The sequence below is a fragment of the Python bivittatus genome, unplaced genomic scaffold, assembly GCF_059951505.1.
Source record: "Python bivittatus isolate LINGU-HERP-01145 unplaced genomic scaffold, Pbiv_v1 ctg000790_np1212, whole genome shotgun sequence".
NCBI lineage: Eukaryota > Metazoa > Chordata > Lepidosauria > Squamata > Pythonidae > Python > Python bivittatus.
In genome coordinates this window covers 3,326,949-3,346,331 of record NW_028277110.1, presented here as the reverse complement: position 1 = coordinate 3,346,331, position 19,383 = coordinate 3,326,949, and the positions used below count along the sequence as shown (strand labels likewise).

General features: G+C 42.0%; 1 protein-coding gene across 1 annotated transcript in view; it reads left to right on the top strand.

Annotated features, from left to right (window-relative positions):
* The window catches only part of TRPC5 (transient receptor potential cation channel subfamily C member 5), a 112,250-nt gene that overhangs the window by 71,374 nt on the left and 21,493 nt on the right, over nt 1–19,383 (top strand). The window contains exon 5 of the mRNA XM_088129173.1: nt 3,408–3,730. Within this exon, the coding sequence (XP_087985299.1) occupies nt 3,408–3,730 (323 nt within the window). The remainder of the gene's footprint in view (nt 1–3,407; nt 3,731–19,383) is intronic.

Sequence of the window (19,383 nt, the reverse complement as noted above, 5' to 3'; positions counted from 1 at the left end):
TCCCCATTTATTTAATAATACCCTATTCTGTCATCTAAAATTCAAATGGTAGTAGAGGAATTCTGGGCATTGCACCCAAGATTTTTGTGGTTATACCTGAGTATGATGTGTGAAGTTAGCCAATTATCACTTGTTTAACTAATCAGGATTTTAAAAATAATAATAATCTTTGTAATTTACAATGAAGCATGAGGACAAATTGTACTTGCAGAATAAGCAAATTTCCTCTGTAACTAACATCTGTCAGGTTTAGCCCAAAGAACTCCAAGAGACAATGCAAATTCAGTTCTGCTGCGTTTATTAGCTACAACCTCTAGACAGAAATCTCCCCAGACTGAACCCTAGCTCCCAAGCCAGCCAGCCACAACACTGTGAATTCCTTAGGGAGGTGCCAGCCTCATCTTCTTGAACTTCCCACGTTCCTCTGGCGAACTAAGAACACGCTTATCTCCCTGAGCCTGGCCTTCATAATTCCCTTCCATCACACATCTGCTAAACATCCTACTATGCAATAATTTACTTGCATCCACAGCTGAATTGTGGCCAGTGAAATCAACTGTTATTTTGTTGAAATCAGCTTCATTCCTAAATATTTGAAATTTCAATTACCCAACAATAGGCCTTTCCTCTAACTAATAATAACTAATAAGCCAGTTAGCGACCAGCCATGCACAGAAGTTCAGATAAGGCCAGTTGGTCCATGCCATTAACTGCAAGTGAGGAGTACATTCACGCATCTGAAATAAGGGAGGAGCATCCATCTTCATAGAAGTGATGTCCAGGTCTCTTTGACATTCACTAGGATTTGGAATGTTGCCTTGAGGATTTTGGCAAGAAAGGGCCAAAAGCTATGCAGGATGAGAGAAAGGTGTGTCACTGACATTTTTCTTTTATTAAAATGAGCTCATTAGAGTTTGTCCTTCAGTTTGTTCCCCCCTCCCCCTTACCCAAAATATCTGGGTAAGCAAATGATTTCATCAGGTTCTGTCTCTGTGGGATCCGGCAGACACATTGACCACGAGCCAGGCACATTGGGGAGAAATTTGTCAGGGATCGCAAGACATATTTAGTATCCTAGAACCCTCTTGGCCTCTGTTTTAAAGCACCATTTCACTCTCTTCTTGTAAATTCCAGATAAAGACCGAGTGAAGAGTTAAAAGCGAGTTTTCTAAGGGCCTTCTACAAATCAAGTTCTATCCATGACATTCACAGATGTAGAGAACAGTTTGAACTGTCAGAAACAATTAGAAGTCATGTAGAAATATGTTTGTACACAATTTTAGTTCCTCTGTGCTTGAAAAGAATTGCTTTTATTTTTTAAAGAAGTTTAAGAATTCCCCGTTCCTATAGCTCAACTGAATTTATGTGTTTGTCAGCAGCAAGACAAATCCATTTATATTTCCCCCAAGGTGGGAAGAGGGAGAGGAAAATAAAATATCTGACCTTAAAAAGCAAGCAAAATATTTGCTCTTTAGTTCTAGAATAAAATAATTTCCTTTTTGAGAGTTTACCAGGGAAACAGCCATATTGATGGCAGCCATTTTTGCTTTCTCTTGAAATATACTGCTATCTGTTGGCTCAGCTTTCAGTAGGACATTCCTTTACACCAAATGTCTGCAATGTTTTGCTAGCCAAAGGCCAAGAATGATCCTTTGGAGGAAACTGGCTGCAGAGTGATTGGGGCCAGTCATATAAGGCTTGACATTATAATTGTCATCTGTGCCCCATTGCAAAATGGCAGAAAACCAAATTATCTGTTTTTAGTCAGCCTAGCCAGGGGACCTCTGAAGACCACCAAAAAGGAACTTGGAAGATTTGTGCAATCCTGAGGCCAGATCCTGCTCAGTTCTCCTATACAACATAGCACTGCTGTGAAAAATGGTGTGGGGAGAAAAGAGGCATGCCGAACTAAATTGGGTGCCTTTGAATCGGTTTAAGCATTCAGTGACTTCTGGGCTTGTAAACACACTAAACGCACATTCAGATTAAAAAAAATGGCCTTCATGAGATTCTTAAATCTGATGCGATGTTGGGAATCATACTCTGAGATCTCATGGGACAGCTCTGAATTCCATTCTTTCTAAAACTTATGGTGTGATTCGATTTGATTCTGGGAATGGATGACCACCTTTTCAGAAGGCATTTGGCCCTCAGGGGCCTACAAGGGCTGTGTTGCTGACCCCATGGTTCATGTACCTCAGTGTAAATGTTTGTCTGCTTTTACCACATTTTCTCAGTCTCTAGAAATTAGGTATCTCAGTTGAGGAAGGTGCAGTGCACAAATGTTTCCCAATTTTGCATATGAATATAAATACAGGACCAAAGAGGAAGAAATCTCCAAATTCACCTCAGATTTCATTCTTTGTAAAAATGGGTGTTGGTCTGTTGGAACTATCCAGAGAAATGAGATGAGATGTTCTAGTATCCTCCAGAAGCTCCTCAGATAGTTTCTTTGAGGAGGAAACCAAAAATCACATTAGTTTACTTGAGATGATCTGTCTACCCCGCTCCTCCAATAGAAGATTTGCTGCAGCACATAACCAAAATTTTGCAGAAAAGAATTATTTCCTCCCATGGAAAATATCTGAGTTGTTATCTTTCAATTATCCCCAAAGAATACAGTGCGAAGTATCTCTTGCAACTGTTAATTAGACTTCCCACCCCCCAAAAAAATCCCTGTTGAATTCCCTTTGGAGAATATTTGAGAAAACTCTCCCACTTGAGTGCCCCCATTAGCTTTTCTTGGACATGCAAGCAAAATTCAGACACAAGCTCACTTCAAGTTCAAAATGCTTTGAGATCACCGTGGCTCTTTTAAGTGTGCTGAGCTCAGAACAAAACTTATGCGCTCTGACAATTATCTTTTGAGGTTCAGGTTGAAATAAAATGCTTCAGCTCGTCTGAGATTTGTTCCAGTGGAACCCAGCCAACTCAATTGTTCCAAACTGACATTTTGACGGGACGGTTTTGTTCTGCGCTTGAAATAAGATGCCTTTCCTAGTTCATGCACACTCCTAATTACTGGTGGAGGTGCACCTTTGCTTTGTTCTTTAATCACAGGATAGTTTATCCAGTCTGGTCATCAGGACTGTGTTCTAATGGAAGGGAGGAATAAGCCACATTCTCCTGGTTCTTTCAGTGTGCTACGTGCTTACGTTGGGAATCAAGTATGGTGGAACGTCGGGGGAAGGAGGGAACTAGCGGGAGATAAATTCCCCTGTCCTGCAATGGCCCCCTTCCATTTTCATGTAATTGTCTGGTCTGCCTGTGCGTGCGCACTCGTGTGTGAGAGAGACAGAGCGTGGATGAGCGGAAGGCTTTAGCGACGCGAAATGATGTCTCTTAATAAGTTGACCAGCAAGCATTCACCTGTATTCCTTTCCCCCTTCCCCTATTATTTCTTGCAGTACAATGGTTCTCGTCCGAGGGAGGAATGGGAAATGTGGCACCCAACCCTCATAGCAGAAGCCCTCTTTGCCATTTCAAACATTTTAAGCTCCTTGCGTCTCATCTCCCTGTTTACAGCAAACTCTCACCTGGGACCCCTGCAGATCTCTCTGGGACGTATGCTGCTAGACATCCTCAAATTCCTCTTTATTTACTGCCTGGTGCTCCTAGCTTTTGCCAATGGACTCAACCAGCTTTATTTCTATTATGAGACGAGTGCCTCTGAAGAACCCAACCATTGCAAAGGGATCCGTTGTGAGAAGCAAAACAACGCCTTTTCCACGTAAGGCTCCCTCATCTGGATTTCCTTGTTGCATCCAACCCTTGAATGTTGAATGTCTGTCTGTCTGTCTGTCTGTCTCTCTTGCATAGTCCTGACATGTTGCCACAGCACCAGGGAGAGCAAACATGCCTTATTTTGTCCCTAGGTGAGTGTCAGTCTCAATTGTCAAGGTGTGAGTTATCTCAGACGAACATATTGCAAAGGGCAAAGCTGAACTCCAGCATTTGACAACAGCTAGACATTCTGGCATTCCAGTTATTAGACTTAAAAAAAAAAGGAGTTGGTCTCAAAGAACGGACTGTCCTAAGCTGGCTGTTTTCAGGGCAGCTCTTCACTGAGGTTAGAGCCCTAGAAACAAGAAATGCTTCTGTGACTGGACCGTGCCAAAATAAAACCCCAAACCCATCCAAAATGCAGAAAGGCTTAGAAGCTCAGCAGAAGTTGCCATTTAAGAAACACAGCCTCTGTTTTCTTACCAGGGATCCTGTGGCTCTGTTTTTTCTAGCTCAGTGTGTATGTGTATGTGTGTGTTTTAAAGCTAGATTTTATAATGTACTGATAAGAAGCAAGATCCTGCTAGGTCTAAGTAAAGTTCCTTGTGAACCCATAACATCTTTCCAAAACGAAAAATGAGAAATGTTCTCCTTTGTCTGCAAAACTCAGACCTCATCCCTAACCCCTACTTGAAAAAGGGACAGAGTGATTACTTAGATCAGGGTCCCTCAACCTCAGCAACTTTAAGATGGGTGGACTTCAATTCCCAGAATTCCCCAGCCAGCCATGCTGGCTGGGAATTCTGGGAGTTGAAGTCCACCCATCTTAAAGTTGCTGAGGTTGAGGGACCCTGACTTAAATGAACTGTAATGGATGGCATGAGCGGGGAAGATTCTGGAATGGAAGTTCAAGGTTGTCAGGAGGGGGAGAGGCATTCCAGAGCAAGCGCCTCCTCAGCCCACAACAAGAGTGTGGGAAGACGAAGAGGATGAGGCTGGCCCCTCCTTAGAGTCTCACGGGGTATAGCCATTAGCCGCTTTAGCATAGGTTGAGTCTGGCGAGATTCTGTCTATTAGGTGCCAGCTAATGAAGGAACTGGACTGGACTGGATTGCCCCGTTGCTGTTCTTGGGCTGAACCTGACATGAACCACTTTATTTCTACCATTCCTTCAGGGCTGTCCGCAGGGTATGGTCCAAAATGTCAAGATGGTGGCCACAACAGTGCTGTTGAAGTGCTGCCTTTTATGCACATCACACCGAGAAAGCGGGTGAAGCTCTGATGACACCATCATGGCCACCATCTTCATTTTTTGGACCATACTCTGCAGACACTCTGCATTTTTGTTTGTTTGTTTGTTTGTTTGTTTGTTTGGCAGGGACAGCAGATGGTGGGAAAGCTGTGATCCCAGGACCACCTGTAGTTCCCAAGACTCCTTTTTGCAGATCCTAAGACTTCTGGGCCACGACTGCTAAAAACTGATGGAACACCTCCCTGTTGTTCTGAGGCAGAAAATAGAGCCATAAATTAGGGCAACATAGTTAACTGAACAAAGAAGAAAAATGGTTTCCCCTAAATCAAGGGGAGAACAGAATATCCTGGCCTTGCTCATGTGTCGGAAGTAGCCCCACTCACTTTTCACCCTTCCCTTGCTACAGAAACGTTAAATGGGGTTCTTGGCCACCCTGTCTCCCTGATTGAAAGGCGAACTAATTATTGGGGGGGGGTCATCATATGATCTCTCCCTCTTTTAGGTTTAACTTCAACTTTATTAATTTCCAGTCAGAGACCAAAAATCAGTGCACAAGAAGAAACAGGTTATAGAGGGAAATGAGTGATAATATTCTAACAATTCTCTATTGGGATAGGATGGGATGGGAATGGATTGAGTAGGGTAGGGTAGGGTAGGGTAGGGTAGGGTAGGGTGGGGTGGGGTGGGGTGAAGTGGGGTGAAGTGGGGTGAAGTGGGGTGAAGTGGGGTGGGGTGGGAAGGGAACGGAAGGGAAGGGAAGGGGGAGGGGGAGGGGAGGGAATGAAAATAAAGATCAGCACACTTAACCAGCATAAGAATCAAACTCAGAGCTAACTGCAATTGAAATAAAACAAAACTTCATGACATCCCTGGAAATTTCCACTGAAAGTCAGCAAGAAAAAAGCAAGTAACTTCAATAGACTCACAACAACAACCACCAATTCAAACATGTTAGCATTGGAGGAATATTTGTGTGTGTGGCGGGGGGGGGGAGGGAATAAAAAGAAAACAGTACAAACACCACAACAGTGAAATGCATAAAAGAAACTATACAATTTAACATGTAGATTATAGTATGGGGCAAGCTTTATATCACCTGTGATACCATTTGTTTCGTAGGAAGCACGGTCCCAAAAAGGAATGGCCTTAAAGGTAATCTCTGGATTTGAGTCAGAAGAGAGGAGAGTGATGTAAAGTGTGTCTCATCTACTTGGATACTTATTTAAAAGAGGGGTTATTAGTAGATTCTGGGAATGCTTATAAAAAGAAACAAGCAAAAAAAACCAAACATTGACTCAAGAGACCCTGAAGGATAAGGATGTCGCCATTCTGAATATGGGACATCTGCAAATTTACCCTGGCAGAAGGTGGCGTGTTAGTTGGGCGAGTAAAAAGGCATGCTGGTATCTTGAGTGGGGGAAGATCACTAAAAAGCTAAGAAGCCAGGGCAGAGATTTTAGGAAAGGTCACACCAGTTGCTAACTTCTTTGGCCTTTCAATATCCTATCATAGATGGTGAGATGGTATAGCCCCTTAGTTCCGTTTCCAGATAGGTTGTCCATGTGGCATTTTCTCTCTCTTTCTCTCCCCCTATGCGCATGGACACACACACACATCCATACAGACAATAATTAATATTACAGCAGGTTTCCTTTTCATTATATATCATTTCTATTAAAGAAAAATTTTAAGAGAATAAAAACAATACAAATTTTGAAAGAAAAAAATAAAGAAAATAAAGAAAAAGTAATAAGTAGGTTTAAAAATGTATAAAGAGTTAGGGTTAGGGTTAGGGTTATGACGCTGAAAGTTGCTGGCCAGAAATGGTCGACACTTCAGCGGTTCGAGTCCAGCCTTCGCGCAGCAGAGTGAGTTCCTGCTCCCTCCCCCACTTCCTGTCAACCCAACAGTTTGAAAACTTACATGAGTAGATAAATGGGGACTCTCACTCCGGTGGGAGGAAAAATGCTGGCGGTGCCTTGCAAAAGGAGTCAGGAGCAGTTGCCGGTAGCGCGGAAGCCACGCTCGCCCGAAAAAGGCACAAAGCAACGGAAACCCCGCCTCCTGCGCTCGCCAGTTGGGTTCTGCTCTAGGAAGGAGGCTCTGGCAAACCACTTCCCAAACACCTTGCCTTGAAAACTGCAAAGGACTCATCCAAAAGCAGTCACTGCAGAGTCGGTAACGACTGAGTGCAGATTAAAAAAAAGGAAAGGAAAGGAAAGGAAAGGAAAGGAAAGGAAAGGAAAGGAAAGGAAAGGAAAGGAAAGGAAAGGAAAGGAAAGGAAAGGAAAGGAAAGGATGGTGCAGAGGAAGGAAGGGAGGAAGGGAGGAAGGGAGGAAGGGAGGAAGGGAGGAAGGAAGGAAGGAAGGAAGGAAGGAAGGAAGGAAGGAAGGAAGGAAGGAAGGGAGAAAAGGGAAGGGAAGGGAAGGGAAGGGAAGGGAAGGGAAGGGAAGGGAAGGGAAGGGAAGGGAAGGGAAGGGAAGGGAAGGGAAGGGAAAAGTTATAAAGAATCAGCTTCCAATCTTCTTAACAGCAGTTACAACTACATTTATATTTTACCCTCTCCCTCTAAAGGCAAATTTCTTTAGCGTAATTTCCTTCTTTCCATAGTCAGCCTACCCTTTCTAATCATCAAACCCATAAATCACAAGTTCGGATTTTTTTCCCAGCAAAAAGTCCATAAAGGATTTCCAGTCACTAATAAAAGTAGTTACTGTCTCTAATCAGACAAGACAAACATTACAGCAGGATTCCAGACTCTTCAGATGTTAGCCATATCTCCGTAGTCCGATGCTTTGGTGCTGAGACTCATTGGATGCTGAAGTGGAGTATTTAGAGTATTTGTGTTCTTCTGCATGCTAGGCCTAGAGAAGAGAGATTCTCCCCTGTGGGTTGTAATACTAATCTTAGCATCGCTTGCTGAGTTGGCTGGCAGAACAGCTCTCTAAGATGTCGATGAGAAGGTTGGCCTGGAAATGGAGTTCTGCTGTGCTGGCCAAACCTCAGGGAGGAGTCATTCTCTGGGTCCAGTTTTGAGCAGGACGACCAACCTGAACAAGTGCTGAGATCTGAAACAGGGTAGCAGTTACTGCCTGCAGGGTTTGCATTGACCCTTTGCGTTAATTGTTTTGAAAGCATCGGAGGAGGGAATATTGACCTGACTGGAGATCATTCTCAAAGCCGAAGGATCAGGAAAATGAAATGGAAAGGAGCCAAGTCAGAGGACTGGCAGATTATAGTGACATGGGGGAGAAGTCTCAGACAAAGCAAATCCAACCTAAATACACCTCCATGTCCATAGCTAAGCAAGCACCACTCTATTCCTGCTGCTCTCAATAGATTGCGTGGACTGCTCCATATTTAGGCTTACTCTGGCAAGTTGCATGAGCAAAGCTGGTGTGATTAGTTTAAGATTCGGGGCTCTGTTTGCATACCATGATTGGGCAAGTGACTTACACCCCACTCCATGCACCGGCAGTGCCCATAATCAGTTGCTTTTGATTATCCTCTCAGCCAAGGGGACACCTGACTTTTTCCCCCTCCCAGAGTGAAATAAAATGTTTAAACTTCGTAGTGGCCCAGTCAGAGTCAAGACTACCATAAGTCAGGTTTGAGGAGGGTTTACCCATCCTAACTCTTTCTGCTTTTTGTCAGCATACCTGTGTAACCATGGGGTCAGTGGGGAGTAGAAAAGACATAGAGGCAGAATGACTGGAGCTATTATATTCTTTGGGCCATTCTAGGACTTTGTTTCTGTTTGTCAATTGGATAGGAGTGATTCTTCTGTCAGTCAACTGATACTCCTAACCAGAATGATTTTACTTTCATTACAAAATAATCCCAACTGTTTGGTGCTAAAACTACTACCTCTAACCTCTCCCCTCTCAAGACTGGGTTTATCTGATCACATGGCACATTATCTCTAAATCAGTTAAGCATGTTAGAAAGGGTCAGTGCAACAGGCAGATCCAGAAAGTTAATTGGATTAACCGAGTATAATTAAATCAAACGTGGGAAATAGTTTCATGTGGATCTTCACAAGGAGATTTAGTTTTTGGTTTAGCATGTTGTTGAATCCAACTATCTGAGGCTCAGTCAACAAACCATGACTTAACACAATATGCAGATCCAATCACAGAACAAAATGAAGGAACAGGACTACAGATATTCTTTTTCTGCATTGTAGAGTTGGTATTAAGAGTTCAGTTACAGGAGAAACAGTCAATAGAATTTTTAAAAATGTGTTTTATGGGTGTAGAGAGTAAGGAAAATGACCTTGACAGAAAGATGCAAGAACCGTTACCCAGGCAAAAGGGGCTGAAACATTTTTTAAGTCCAGAGCAAGGAGATAACATTCAGAAGTGGCTCAGACAGACCCCTCCCTAATTCACTGGAGTATAAGAAGGGGGAGGAAGTACAGAACAGTCAGACTTGCAAGATGCTGTTATTAGAGCCAAACTCAATAAAAGCAATCTTAGCCTTCCTGTGGAGTTGATTTCCTGGTCTGGTCTACCTAGTGGGGTTGACAATATGTTGCTGTCTTTTCTGTTCGCAAATAATTGTATTAATTTGACTTCTGGCCATTATCTCAGTAGCAGCAGTAGGGAAAAAATGTGTAGGGAAGTAGGCCTCTTACAGATGGAGTATAAGTTCACCAACCATAGTGGTGGCAATTAAATTGCAGATCTTACATTACAGGATGGACTAGCTTAGGTCAAGATTATGGGATCTCAGCCCCCAGGCAAGAGGGACAATTTCAAGTCTTAGTTTCTACCTCTCTGGTTTATCTATAAGTGGGACAGGCAACCTAATGTCTTCTAGGTGATGTAGACTTCAACTGCTATCAGCCAGCTGGCCTAGCCAACAGCAAGCAATTCTGGGAGTAGTTGTAAAGACATCTGCAGGGTTGACTACTTCAGAACTACAGCATCTTTTTTCTAAAAGAATACCCTTGTGTTGTATTGGGATGAGTGCACCAAATCGTCTGGAAAGTTCCAGGTTGGGGCAGGCTAATCTCTAAATATGCACAGTCATAATCCTGACCCCAAACATCTGACCATTCAAATCGTAAGAATCCAGCGCAAGTGAAATGTGCTGAGCGCTCACCTGAAAGATAAGTGTTGGGCCTTGTCTATTAGCTTCAGAAAAAGTTGAAGAGTTTTCTACTCTTTTTGAAATGGGGAGGGGCTCGAGGATATTTTATTTGTTGTTTGTTTTTGTGATGTGGAGGATTATGTGAATATAATCCTGAACTTTACATGTTGGTAAAGCCCCATGTTCACTAGATGTTTCTCTCATCATCATCCTGGCTTCAAAAACTTGCTTGAATGCCTATGGGAGGGTTAAACACCTTCCTAATCTGATTTTCACCAATATTTGCCCTTCTGCCATCTTTAGAGACCTCTTCCCTTCCCCCTGCCCCAAAATAAATGAATGGCTATATACATTCCAGCTTATTTCCCAAAACTTCAGGAACAAAAATTGACAAGAGAGCTTTCCCGTGCCTAGAAAATGAGTTTCTTCTTTGATTTATAGACATGGATACACACATTTAATATGTAACCTTTAATATCAAAAACTCTTATCCTTGAATTGTTCTTTTTTTATATAACAAAGAAAAGGCAGATGTTAACTTGATGAATTGGACAGATGGCCACGGAGTCATTTTTAAGTGAATAGGAAGAAAGATTTCAATAGAATGGTCTGTGTTGCGTTCTGATGTTATTTTAAATCAGGAGCATTTAAGATCTGAAACAATGACTGCCAATTTTGATTTAAAAAGAATAACCATATTTCGAATATTTAAGACTTTTATCAAAATTGAATATCAGATAGTTAGGAATGGAAGGAGCTGGTGCTGCAGGACACTGTTTCTTGGAACAGTCTTTTGGGTCTATTGGCTTTGAGTTCCATAATAGTAGCCAGCATGGCCAAAGACTTTGCAGGGTGTGGGTGTATTACAGGAACTGGTCAATACATCTGAAGAATATCAGGATTAAGGAAGATTAAGTATGAAATTGTACAGGCCCATATTTTGTCTGTAACGTTCCATCATTGAATCACATTCAGTGGAACTCCATAGCCTTGTAAAATATGTTTATGCACTTCCTTTGGCGATGTGAAAAGCAGGATTGGTTTCCTGCATTGGGTGAAAGGAGAAGCTTTCATTTCTTTGAAACCTCTGTGAACTTGCAGACCAAAAAGCAGAGGCGACGGGAATTAATTGCTCCTAAAAGCAAGCAACTAATTCTACATAATCTTCCCCAAATGTTAGCACATTCTAAACAAACACTTTCAGTGTTATTTAAGATAATGTGGCTATGTGACCTGTTTTATAGAAGGCAGTCCTCCATTAGAAGGCTTGTCAGAAGTAGTAGTCTTTTCTCTAAAAATGTCTTCTTCTTTGAAGGGTTGTATAATCCAAGTCTACCTAGTTGATCAAGAACTGCAAGAAGTGAAAATAAGGGTTTGCCATTGCAATCAACGACATTTGGATACCGGACTGAGCAGGGTGGTGGAATGAATGATGTTTCTGTTAAAATTATCATTTGTATTAGTGCACGTACTTTGCCCTGTACATGTTATATGGACGTGGTGCCATGTTTTCCTAGCCTAAGCCCTTTCTTAGTAAATGCTTGCTTTCTCCAGTGATGTCCAACTTGCCAGTTTTGACCCCTTTCTACAACACTGCTGGTTCCCTCTTATTTCCTCCATGTAAATTCTAATAAACTCACTCCAATTCCACTACTTATTTCCCTGCTTCTATTAGATGGACACATCCGTCTTGCTTTCTTGTCAGTAATACACAAGCAATTTCCTCTTGCTTCATTCTATGATCTTTAAAAAAAATCAACTCCCAATCTGGTCCCAGGGATTTCATGGTGCCTCCTATCTGAGAACTAACCAGGTCCAGCCCAGCTTAGCTTCCAAGCTTAGATGAGATTAACTAGGTGCTGTCACCTATCCAGATGCAGAAGGGATCTCATGTTTCAAAGACTCAAGACTCAGGAACAGCCCATCCTTTGATTAAATCCCTTGTCACGTCTCATGCTTGTCAGGCAAAACTGTAGAATAAACCCATCCAGAATAATTGGGTCACCCAACCTCTGAATGTCAGGCAAGCAGCTTTATCTTCCTATTCCAGACTGAAGCTGGGATGGTCGATAGCAGCTCACCTAAAGTCACCCCTGAGTTAGAGTTTAATGAAGGACGTCACCTTCACAGTTTACGCACTCATAAACTGCATGGTCTGATCTCTGGCTGAAACATCTAATTCCTCAGGTGGCCTTCCTTGGGGAAAGGAAGAACAGAAACAGCTCCCGTTTCTTTCACAGAGAGGAGAGCTGTAGCTGGAGAGAAAACAGTGGCAGCTTTGCAGATCTCACCCTGAAGCTCATCTCCGACTGTCATTGTGCAACCAGAACCCAACCGTTGTCATAACTGCAGTTAAAATCAGTGTCTTGGTGATGCCCAATGATTGGGGGGGGGGGACTCTTGGCAGCTGTGGCATTCAGTGATCTGACCAGTGTTTGAACATGAGCACAGGTAAAACTTCATCAGTGCAGAGGGGGAACCAACCCTGTCATATACAATGCAATGTGAGGGGGCTTAACATTGGAAGGGGGGGAAGTATTATAGGAAACAAAGAAGCAGCAGGGGCCCGTTTGAAGGCAGAGCAAATGCACAGCAATGGCATTTTCATTTCTGAAGTTCTTTCTAACTGCCTTGAAAGCTGAAACAGTCATGATTAACACCCCTGGTTCCAAGTGACATTTTGCACTTTGAACAGACACGCAGCATGAATGACGTGCTAAGAATGGGCTACCTGCAAAACAAGAAATTATGTCTGTGGGCCGGGGAGAAGGACCGGCATCACATTCAAGTTGCCGCCAGCCCCCAAATGCCATTTTGAGCTTGCTACGCTGAAGTCACCCTTAAGAGAGAGCAATGCTTCTGTTTTTTTCCTGTCATTAAAAACATCTCAGAAAAGCAGCAGCCTGATCAGAGCTAAGGCCTCTGGACTGCATTCCTGTGGATGTGCTGAGGGTTGCTTAAAATACAGCACTTACATGCTGTTCCTTATTCCATCTCAAGGTTAGCCTTCATCTTTTTTTCTGAAAAAGTCCAGCTCCTTGAACAGCCATATACTTTACTGACAAGTGAAGGGTCAATCTGTTAATAATTCATTTTCTAATGCTTTCTCTCCCTGTTCTTGGCAAACCATCTTTGCCGTGGATGTCCTATCTGGAAAATATTTTTACAGGGGAGTCACAGGGGGGAAACAGTCAACAGATCTGGAGGCTTGCCAGAAATATTCATGTCACATCTGAGTTCCCCCGCTGGCCCCCACCCCGACGTGTGGCTTTAGCATCCGTTGGCAATCAGCAGTAGCTGCAGGGTGCTGCGAGGAGATGAAAGAATTGGCCATTGCTTAATATAGCCATTTGCAATCTGGAGTCCTCCAGAGGTATTTGAATTACAAATATTTTATTATTATGGTCACTGACCAACATTACAGAAAATAATTACAGAGATGTACTGGCACAAGTTAGGGCATAAGCAATAGGCTACAAGTCAGTTTACCTTTTGCAACTTAAAATATCCTGGTGATCTTCTGGTCCAGCCAAATAAACAGTTTGCAAGAAGAGTCCGGTTTAGGTGTCGTTCTGAGGGCTGTTAGAAGTTGATTGCAATAGACTCAGTGGTCATCTCAGTTGGAGAAAAATATGATGTACGTAAAATTTTTCTGATTTCCCCGGGGGGGAGGGGGAAGGGTAATGAAGAGGCGTGGGAATGAGTTTCTATAGAAACATTGGTAGAATAAAATACAGCCCAGTGATGCAACTGCTCCATTACTATCAGAGCATAATTTTAGGGCATCAGAAATCATGCTAAATTGACCTTTGAGAACTCTTGGGGGTTAAATATTGAAGCTTGATACCAACACAAACAAATTTTAAAAGAAGTTGATCCAGGGACTTAGCTGGTTTGGACCATTCAGCTGGTTCCCTGTGTTTAAGTCTTCCTAAGCCTGATCATCACTCAGCAGTGCCTCAAGAGAGGGCCCACAGGATCTTCAGCTCTCCACATCTAAGCAGAGTCTAACCTGCCAAGATTAAGGGCCCAACCTTTGTGGGTGAAAAATAAGATTAACCAAATATAAAAATTATAAGCCATGTCCTCATCTCAGCCTGGGTCAAGCCCCACCTCAGTGTAGACAGCCACATTCTAAATTGACTTCTTTGATCAAGGAGGGAACTACAATTATTTTTATAAAAGACTGGAAACCCTTTATAGACTTTTTGCTGAAATGATAAAAATGAACTGCTGATCTGAGGATTTATTGATTAAAAAGGTTTGCTTAAGGGAAGAAGGGAACTATGATATGCAATATGGGAGGGTGGAAATGGTAATTACTACGTCTGTAAGTGCTACAAAAAAGATTGGAAGTCACTTCTTTAGATATCTTTTTCTTGCTTTTTTGTTATTCTTCACTTTTTCTTTTACCCTTTTATAATCTCTTTCTTTGTCTATTTCTTCTATGTTTCTATTGTTTTTAAAAATCTTTGTAATAAATTTTTAAAAATCTTTTGTAATAAAAATTAAAAGAAGACAGCCACGTTATATACCCTGGAGGTGTAACTGCAGCGGTTTCCCCCCAAAATTTAGATTAAATGGCCTCCTAGTAAGATGGGTGCCTAGACTTAGGTAGATCCTGTATTGAAACCACTCTTTGGCCACAAAGAGCTTTATCAAGAGATGACATATTTAGCTCCTGTAGCAGCCAGCCAGCCAGCCAGCCAGCCAGCCAGCCTGCCTGCCTGCCTGCCTGCCTTCCTTCCTTCCTTTCCTTCCTTCCTTCCTTCCTTCCTTCCTTCCTTCCTTCCTTCCTTCCATTCCATTCCATTCCATTCCATTCCATTCCATTCCATTCCATTCCATTCCATTCCATTCCAGTCCATTCCGTTCCGTTCCATTCCATTCCATTCCATTCTATTCAGGTTAATTTCATTCCATTCCATTCGATTGCAATCGAGTTGATTCCATTCCATTCCATTGCATTCCATTCCATTCCATTCCATTCCAATCCATTCCATTCCATTCCATTCCATTCCATTCCATTCCATTCAATTCCATTCCATTCCATTCTGTATGTATGTATAACATTCATTTCATTCCATTCCATTCCATTATATTCCATTCCATTCCATTCCATTCCATTCCATTCCATTCCATTCCATTCCATTCCATTCCATTCCATTCCATTCCATTCCATTCCATTCCATTCCATTCATTCATTCCATTCCATTCCATCTTGTATATCTGTATGTTCATTCCATTCCATTCCATTCCATTCCATTTCATTCCATTCCTTTCCGTTCCATTCCATTCCATTCCATTCCATTCCAATCCATTCCATTCCGTTCCGTTCCATTCCATTCCATTCCATTCCATTCCATTCCATTCCATTCCATTCCATTCCATTCCATTCCATTCCATTCCATTCCATTCCATTCCATTCCATTCCATTCCATTCCATTCCATTCCATTCCATTCCATTCCATTCCATTCCATTCCATTCCATTCCATTCCATTCCATTCCATTCCATTCCATTCCATTCCATTCCATTCCATTCCATTCCATTCCATTCCATTCCATTCCATTCCATTCCATTCCATTCCATTCCATTCCATTCCATTCCATTCCATTCCATTCCATTCCATTCCATTCCATTCCATTCCATTCCATTCCATTCCATTCCATTCCATTCCATTCCATTCCATTCCATTCCATTCCATTCCATTCCATTCCATTCCATTCCATTCATTCATTCCATTCCATTCCATTCCATTCCATTCCATTCCATTCCATTCCATTCCATTCCATTCATTCATTCCATTCATTCATTCCATTCCATTCCATTCCATTCCATTCCATTCCATTCCATACCATTGCATTCCATTACATTCCATTCCTTTCCTTTCCATTCCATTCCATTCCATTCCATTACAATCGAGTTGATTCCATTCCATTCCATTCCATTCCAGTCCTTTCCAATCCATTCCATGTATTCCATTCCATTCCATTCCATTCCATTCCATTCATTCATTCATTTCATTCCATTCCATTCCATTCCATTCCATTCCATTCCATGCCATTCCATTTCGTTCCATTCCATTCTATTCCATTCCATTCCATTCCATTCCATTCCATTCCATTGCATTCCATTCCACTCGGTTTATTTCCATTCCATTCCTGTAGTTTCCATTCTATTCCATTCCATTCCATTCCATACCATTCCATTCCATTCATTCGTTTCCATTCCATTCCATTCCGTTCCATTCCACTCGGGTTGATTTCATTCCATTCCATTCCATTCCCTTCCATTCCATTTCATTCCATTCCATTCCGGAAGATTCCATTCCATTGCGTTCCATTCCATTCCATTCCTCTTCTTAGTATTCCATTCCATTCCATTCCATTCCATTCCATTCCATTCCATTCCATTCCATTCCATTCCATCTCTTCCATTCCATTCCATTCCATTCCATTCCATTCCATTCCATTCCATTCCATTCCATTCCATTCCATTCCATTCCATTCCAGTCCATTCCATTCCATTCCATTCCATTCCATTCCATTCCATTCCAGTCCTTCCTTCATTCCATTCCATTCCATTCCATTCCATTCCATTCATTCATTCCATTCATTCCATTCCATTCCATTCCATTCCGGAAGATTCCATTCCATTGCGTTCCATTCCATTCCATTCCATTCCATTCCATTCCATTCCATTCCATTCCATTCCATTCCATTCCTTTCCTTCCTTCCTTCCTTCCATTCCATTCCATTCCTTCCTTTCCTTCCTTCCATTCCTTCCTTCCTTCCTTCCTTCCTTCCTTCCTTCCTTCCTTCCTTCCCTCTCTCTGCCTGCCTGCCTTCCTTCCTTCCCTTCCTTCCTTCCTTCCTTCCTTCCTTCCTTCCTTCCTTCCTTCCCTTCCTTCCTTCCTTCCTTCCTTCCTGCCTGCCTTCCTTCCTTCCTTCCTTCCTTCCTTCCTTCCTTCCTTCCTTCCTTCCTTCCTTCCTTTGGTCATTCTAAGAGTCCTGAGATGTATGGGTGCTGCAAATCTGTGGCAAAGCCGTCTAGTATTTAAAGCAGCACTTGCTCAGTTTTATGCTTATCAATGCTCCTGACTAATATATTTGATCTCCCAGACGTCATGGTCTTGATCAGAGCTAAGCTGCAGCAAGTGATCTTTGCATCAGAGGAAGAATGTGTTCAATGTTCTCCTTAACCCCCTTGGAAGCTATGCCAGAATGACTGTATCAACAACTCTGTGTTTTTCACTGGGGAAAGGCACTCTAGTTTATCGAAATATCTCAGTATGGAATTGATGTAGTATGTAATAATTAAAATAGCAGCAGGGAGAAGAATATACTCTAGCTTTACCCTGTTATTTTGTATGGCTTCCAAGAGGTGTTCCTCTTATGTCTTCCTGTCTGATATGTAGTGTGTAGTTTATTTATGAAGATAAGCATTTGATGGTCTATCAAAGAGGGTGGTCTTAAACTTCTGCCAAAGATTCTCCCTGGAGACTGAATCAAAGGCCTGCTTGAAATCCGTAGATGCTGCAAATAGGACTGATTCTGGTTTATGTATATATTTCTTTACCAAAGACCAAATCCTGGTCCAGTATCAAACATCTGAGTGCAAAGCCAACTTGTTCATCAGCCAACCAATTTGCAGTAGAAATGCCAGGTAGAAAGCTAATAAAGATTAAGAAAGTGATTGAATGTTCCTTCCTACTATTCTTAAAGTGGGTTTTATAATGGCTAGACCCACTCTTTAGAGATTGGGGAAGCTTGGTCAATGTGGATGTAAAGCGTAGCCAGTACGGGCACCCAGCAATCAAGGGTGAATAGAGTCATAGCTAAATGTCTTTCCAATTCTCTACTTCTTAGCTGGTTGATCAATTTAATGTCTCAGCCCTCAAAACAGAAGACCAGATAGGCAGACAGTCTGTGTCTGTCTCCCAAGAGGAAGAATGATTTTTTTTTCTTCCAAATAAAGTCTGCGAAAACCTGTGATGTTGCCAACAAGAGGAGACAGCTCAAGATTCAGTCATAGTGCAGATAATCTCCAAAACCCTGCAGACTCATTAATTCTCACTGCTGTTATCAGTTGTTGCCGAATAGTTTTTAAGGCATTCTTTTTATCTTCTACTTTGGACTTACACAATGTTTTCTGTTGGAGAACACTCTAGTAAGGACTTCATTAGGGTTCTCTCTGTAGGCTGAATCTGTGACAACCAGCCCGTTCTTTGTCCTTACACATCCACAATCAAAAGAGAAGTGATTTCATTTTTCACTAGTTGGTGTTGGTAATTGCTAACCAATCTGAGTCAGTCCTTCTTATCATGTCCTTGGTTGACAGGGATGATAAAAGAATGAATCTTGGAGAGATGTTCAGACTGCAGTTTCTTGGCTAAGAATGTCTTTTCCACAGATAACCATATGCAAGAAGGCCTTATTTCTGTGTCTAAGCTTGGCCTAATTACAAGGCCCAAAAATAATTTTTGGGAATTCATTCTCAAGAGCAAAGGCAGGGAGTGGGTATCTAGACAATTCTCAGGTGCAAAAACTCTCCAATGAGTTAGTAGATGGTGGGAGATCATTTTTTTAAAACCCAGAGGTCTAGGTTGCCAATACATTATATCAAATGGAGGCCTCCATACTTGTAGTTCATTTATTTGGATTGACAGATTATCCAGGAGAATATCGTCATTGTCACTTTAGGGATGCTGCTAAATCAGTCCCAGACAACATGGGGATTGTAGTCCAAGCACACTAGAGGGCACCAACTGGTGGAGATTGGTTGAATAATATTTATGAATGGACAGGAATCAGACTGTAGATGATACAAAAATGAGCAAGCATGGACAAGCATCTCCTACTTGGAAAAATTACTCCCCTTTTCTAGAATTGTTTGCATGTGGAAAGCAGAACACACTTCTCAGATCCACACTTCCCATTCTCTCCTCTCTCCCTCCCCCTTGATTTTTGTAGTGTCATTCCTGTCATGGGAACAGAAATTCTGTCATCTTATCTAGTGATTCTTGAATGATATCTGGGATGGATTTTGTTGCAGACACTAGAAAGTAGAAACAGCTATGCTGTCGAAAGATATCTTTAGAAAGCAGCTGCTGTTTGATACTGGTTTTCCTCCCCTCTCCTGCAAGTTTGGATTCTCTGCCAGCTTAGCAGATGTAGACTTCCTACTATAGATTTTCAGAAATGTATTCACATGGGCTAAATGCTCAGTAGCGTCTCTTGATTTGTGTCCTGGTTTTCCAAGTGCCAAGCTAAGGGAGAAATCTCACACTACCCAAAACATCAGTGATGAAC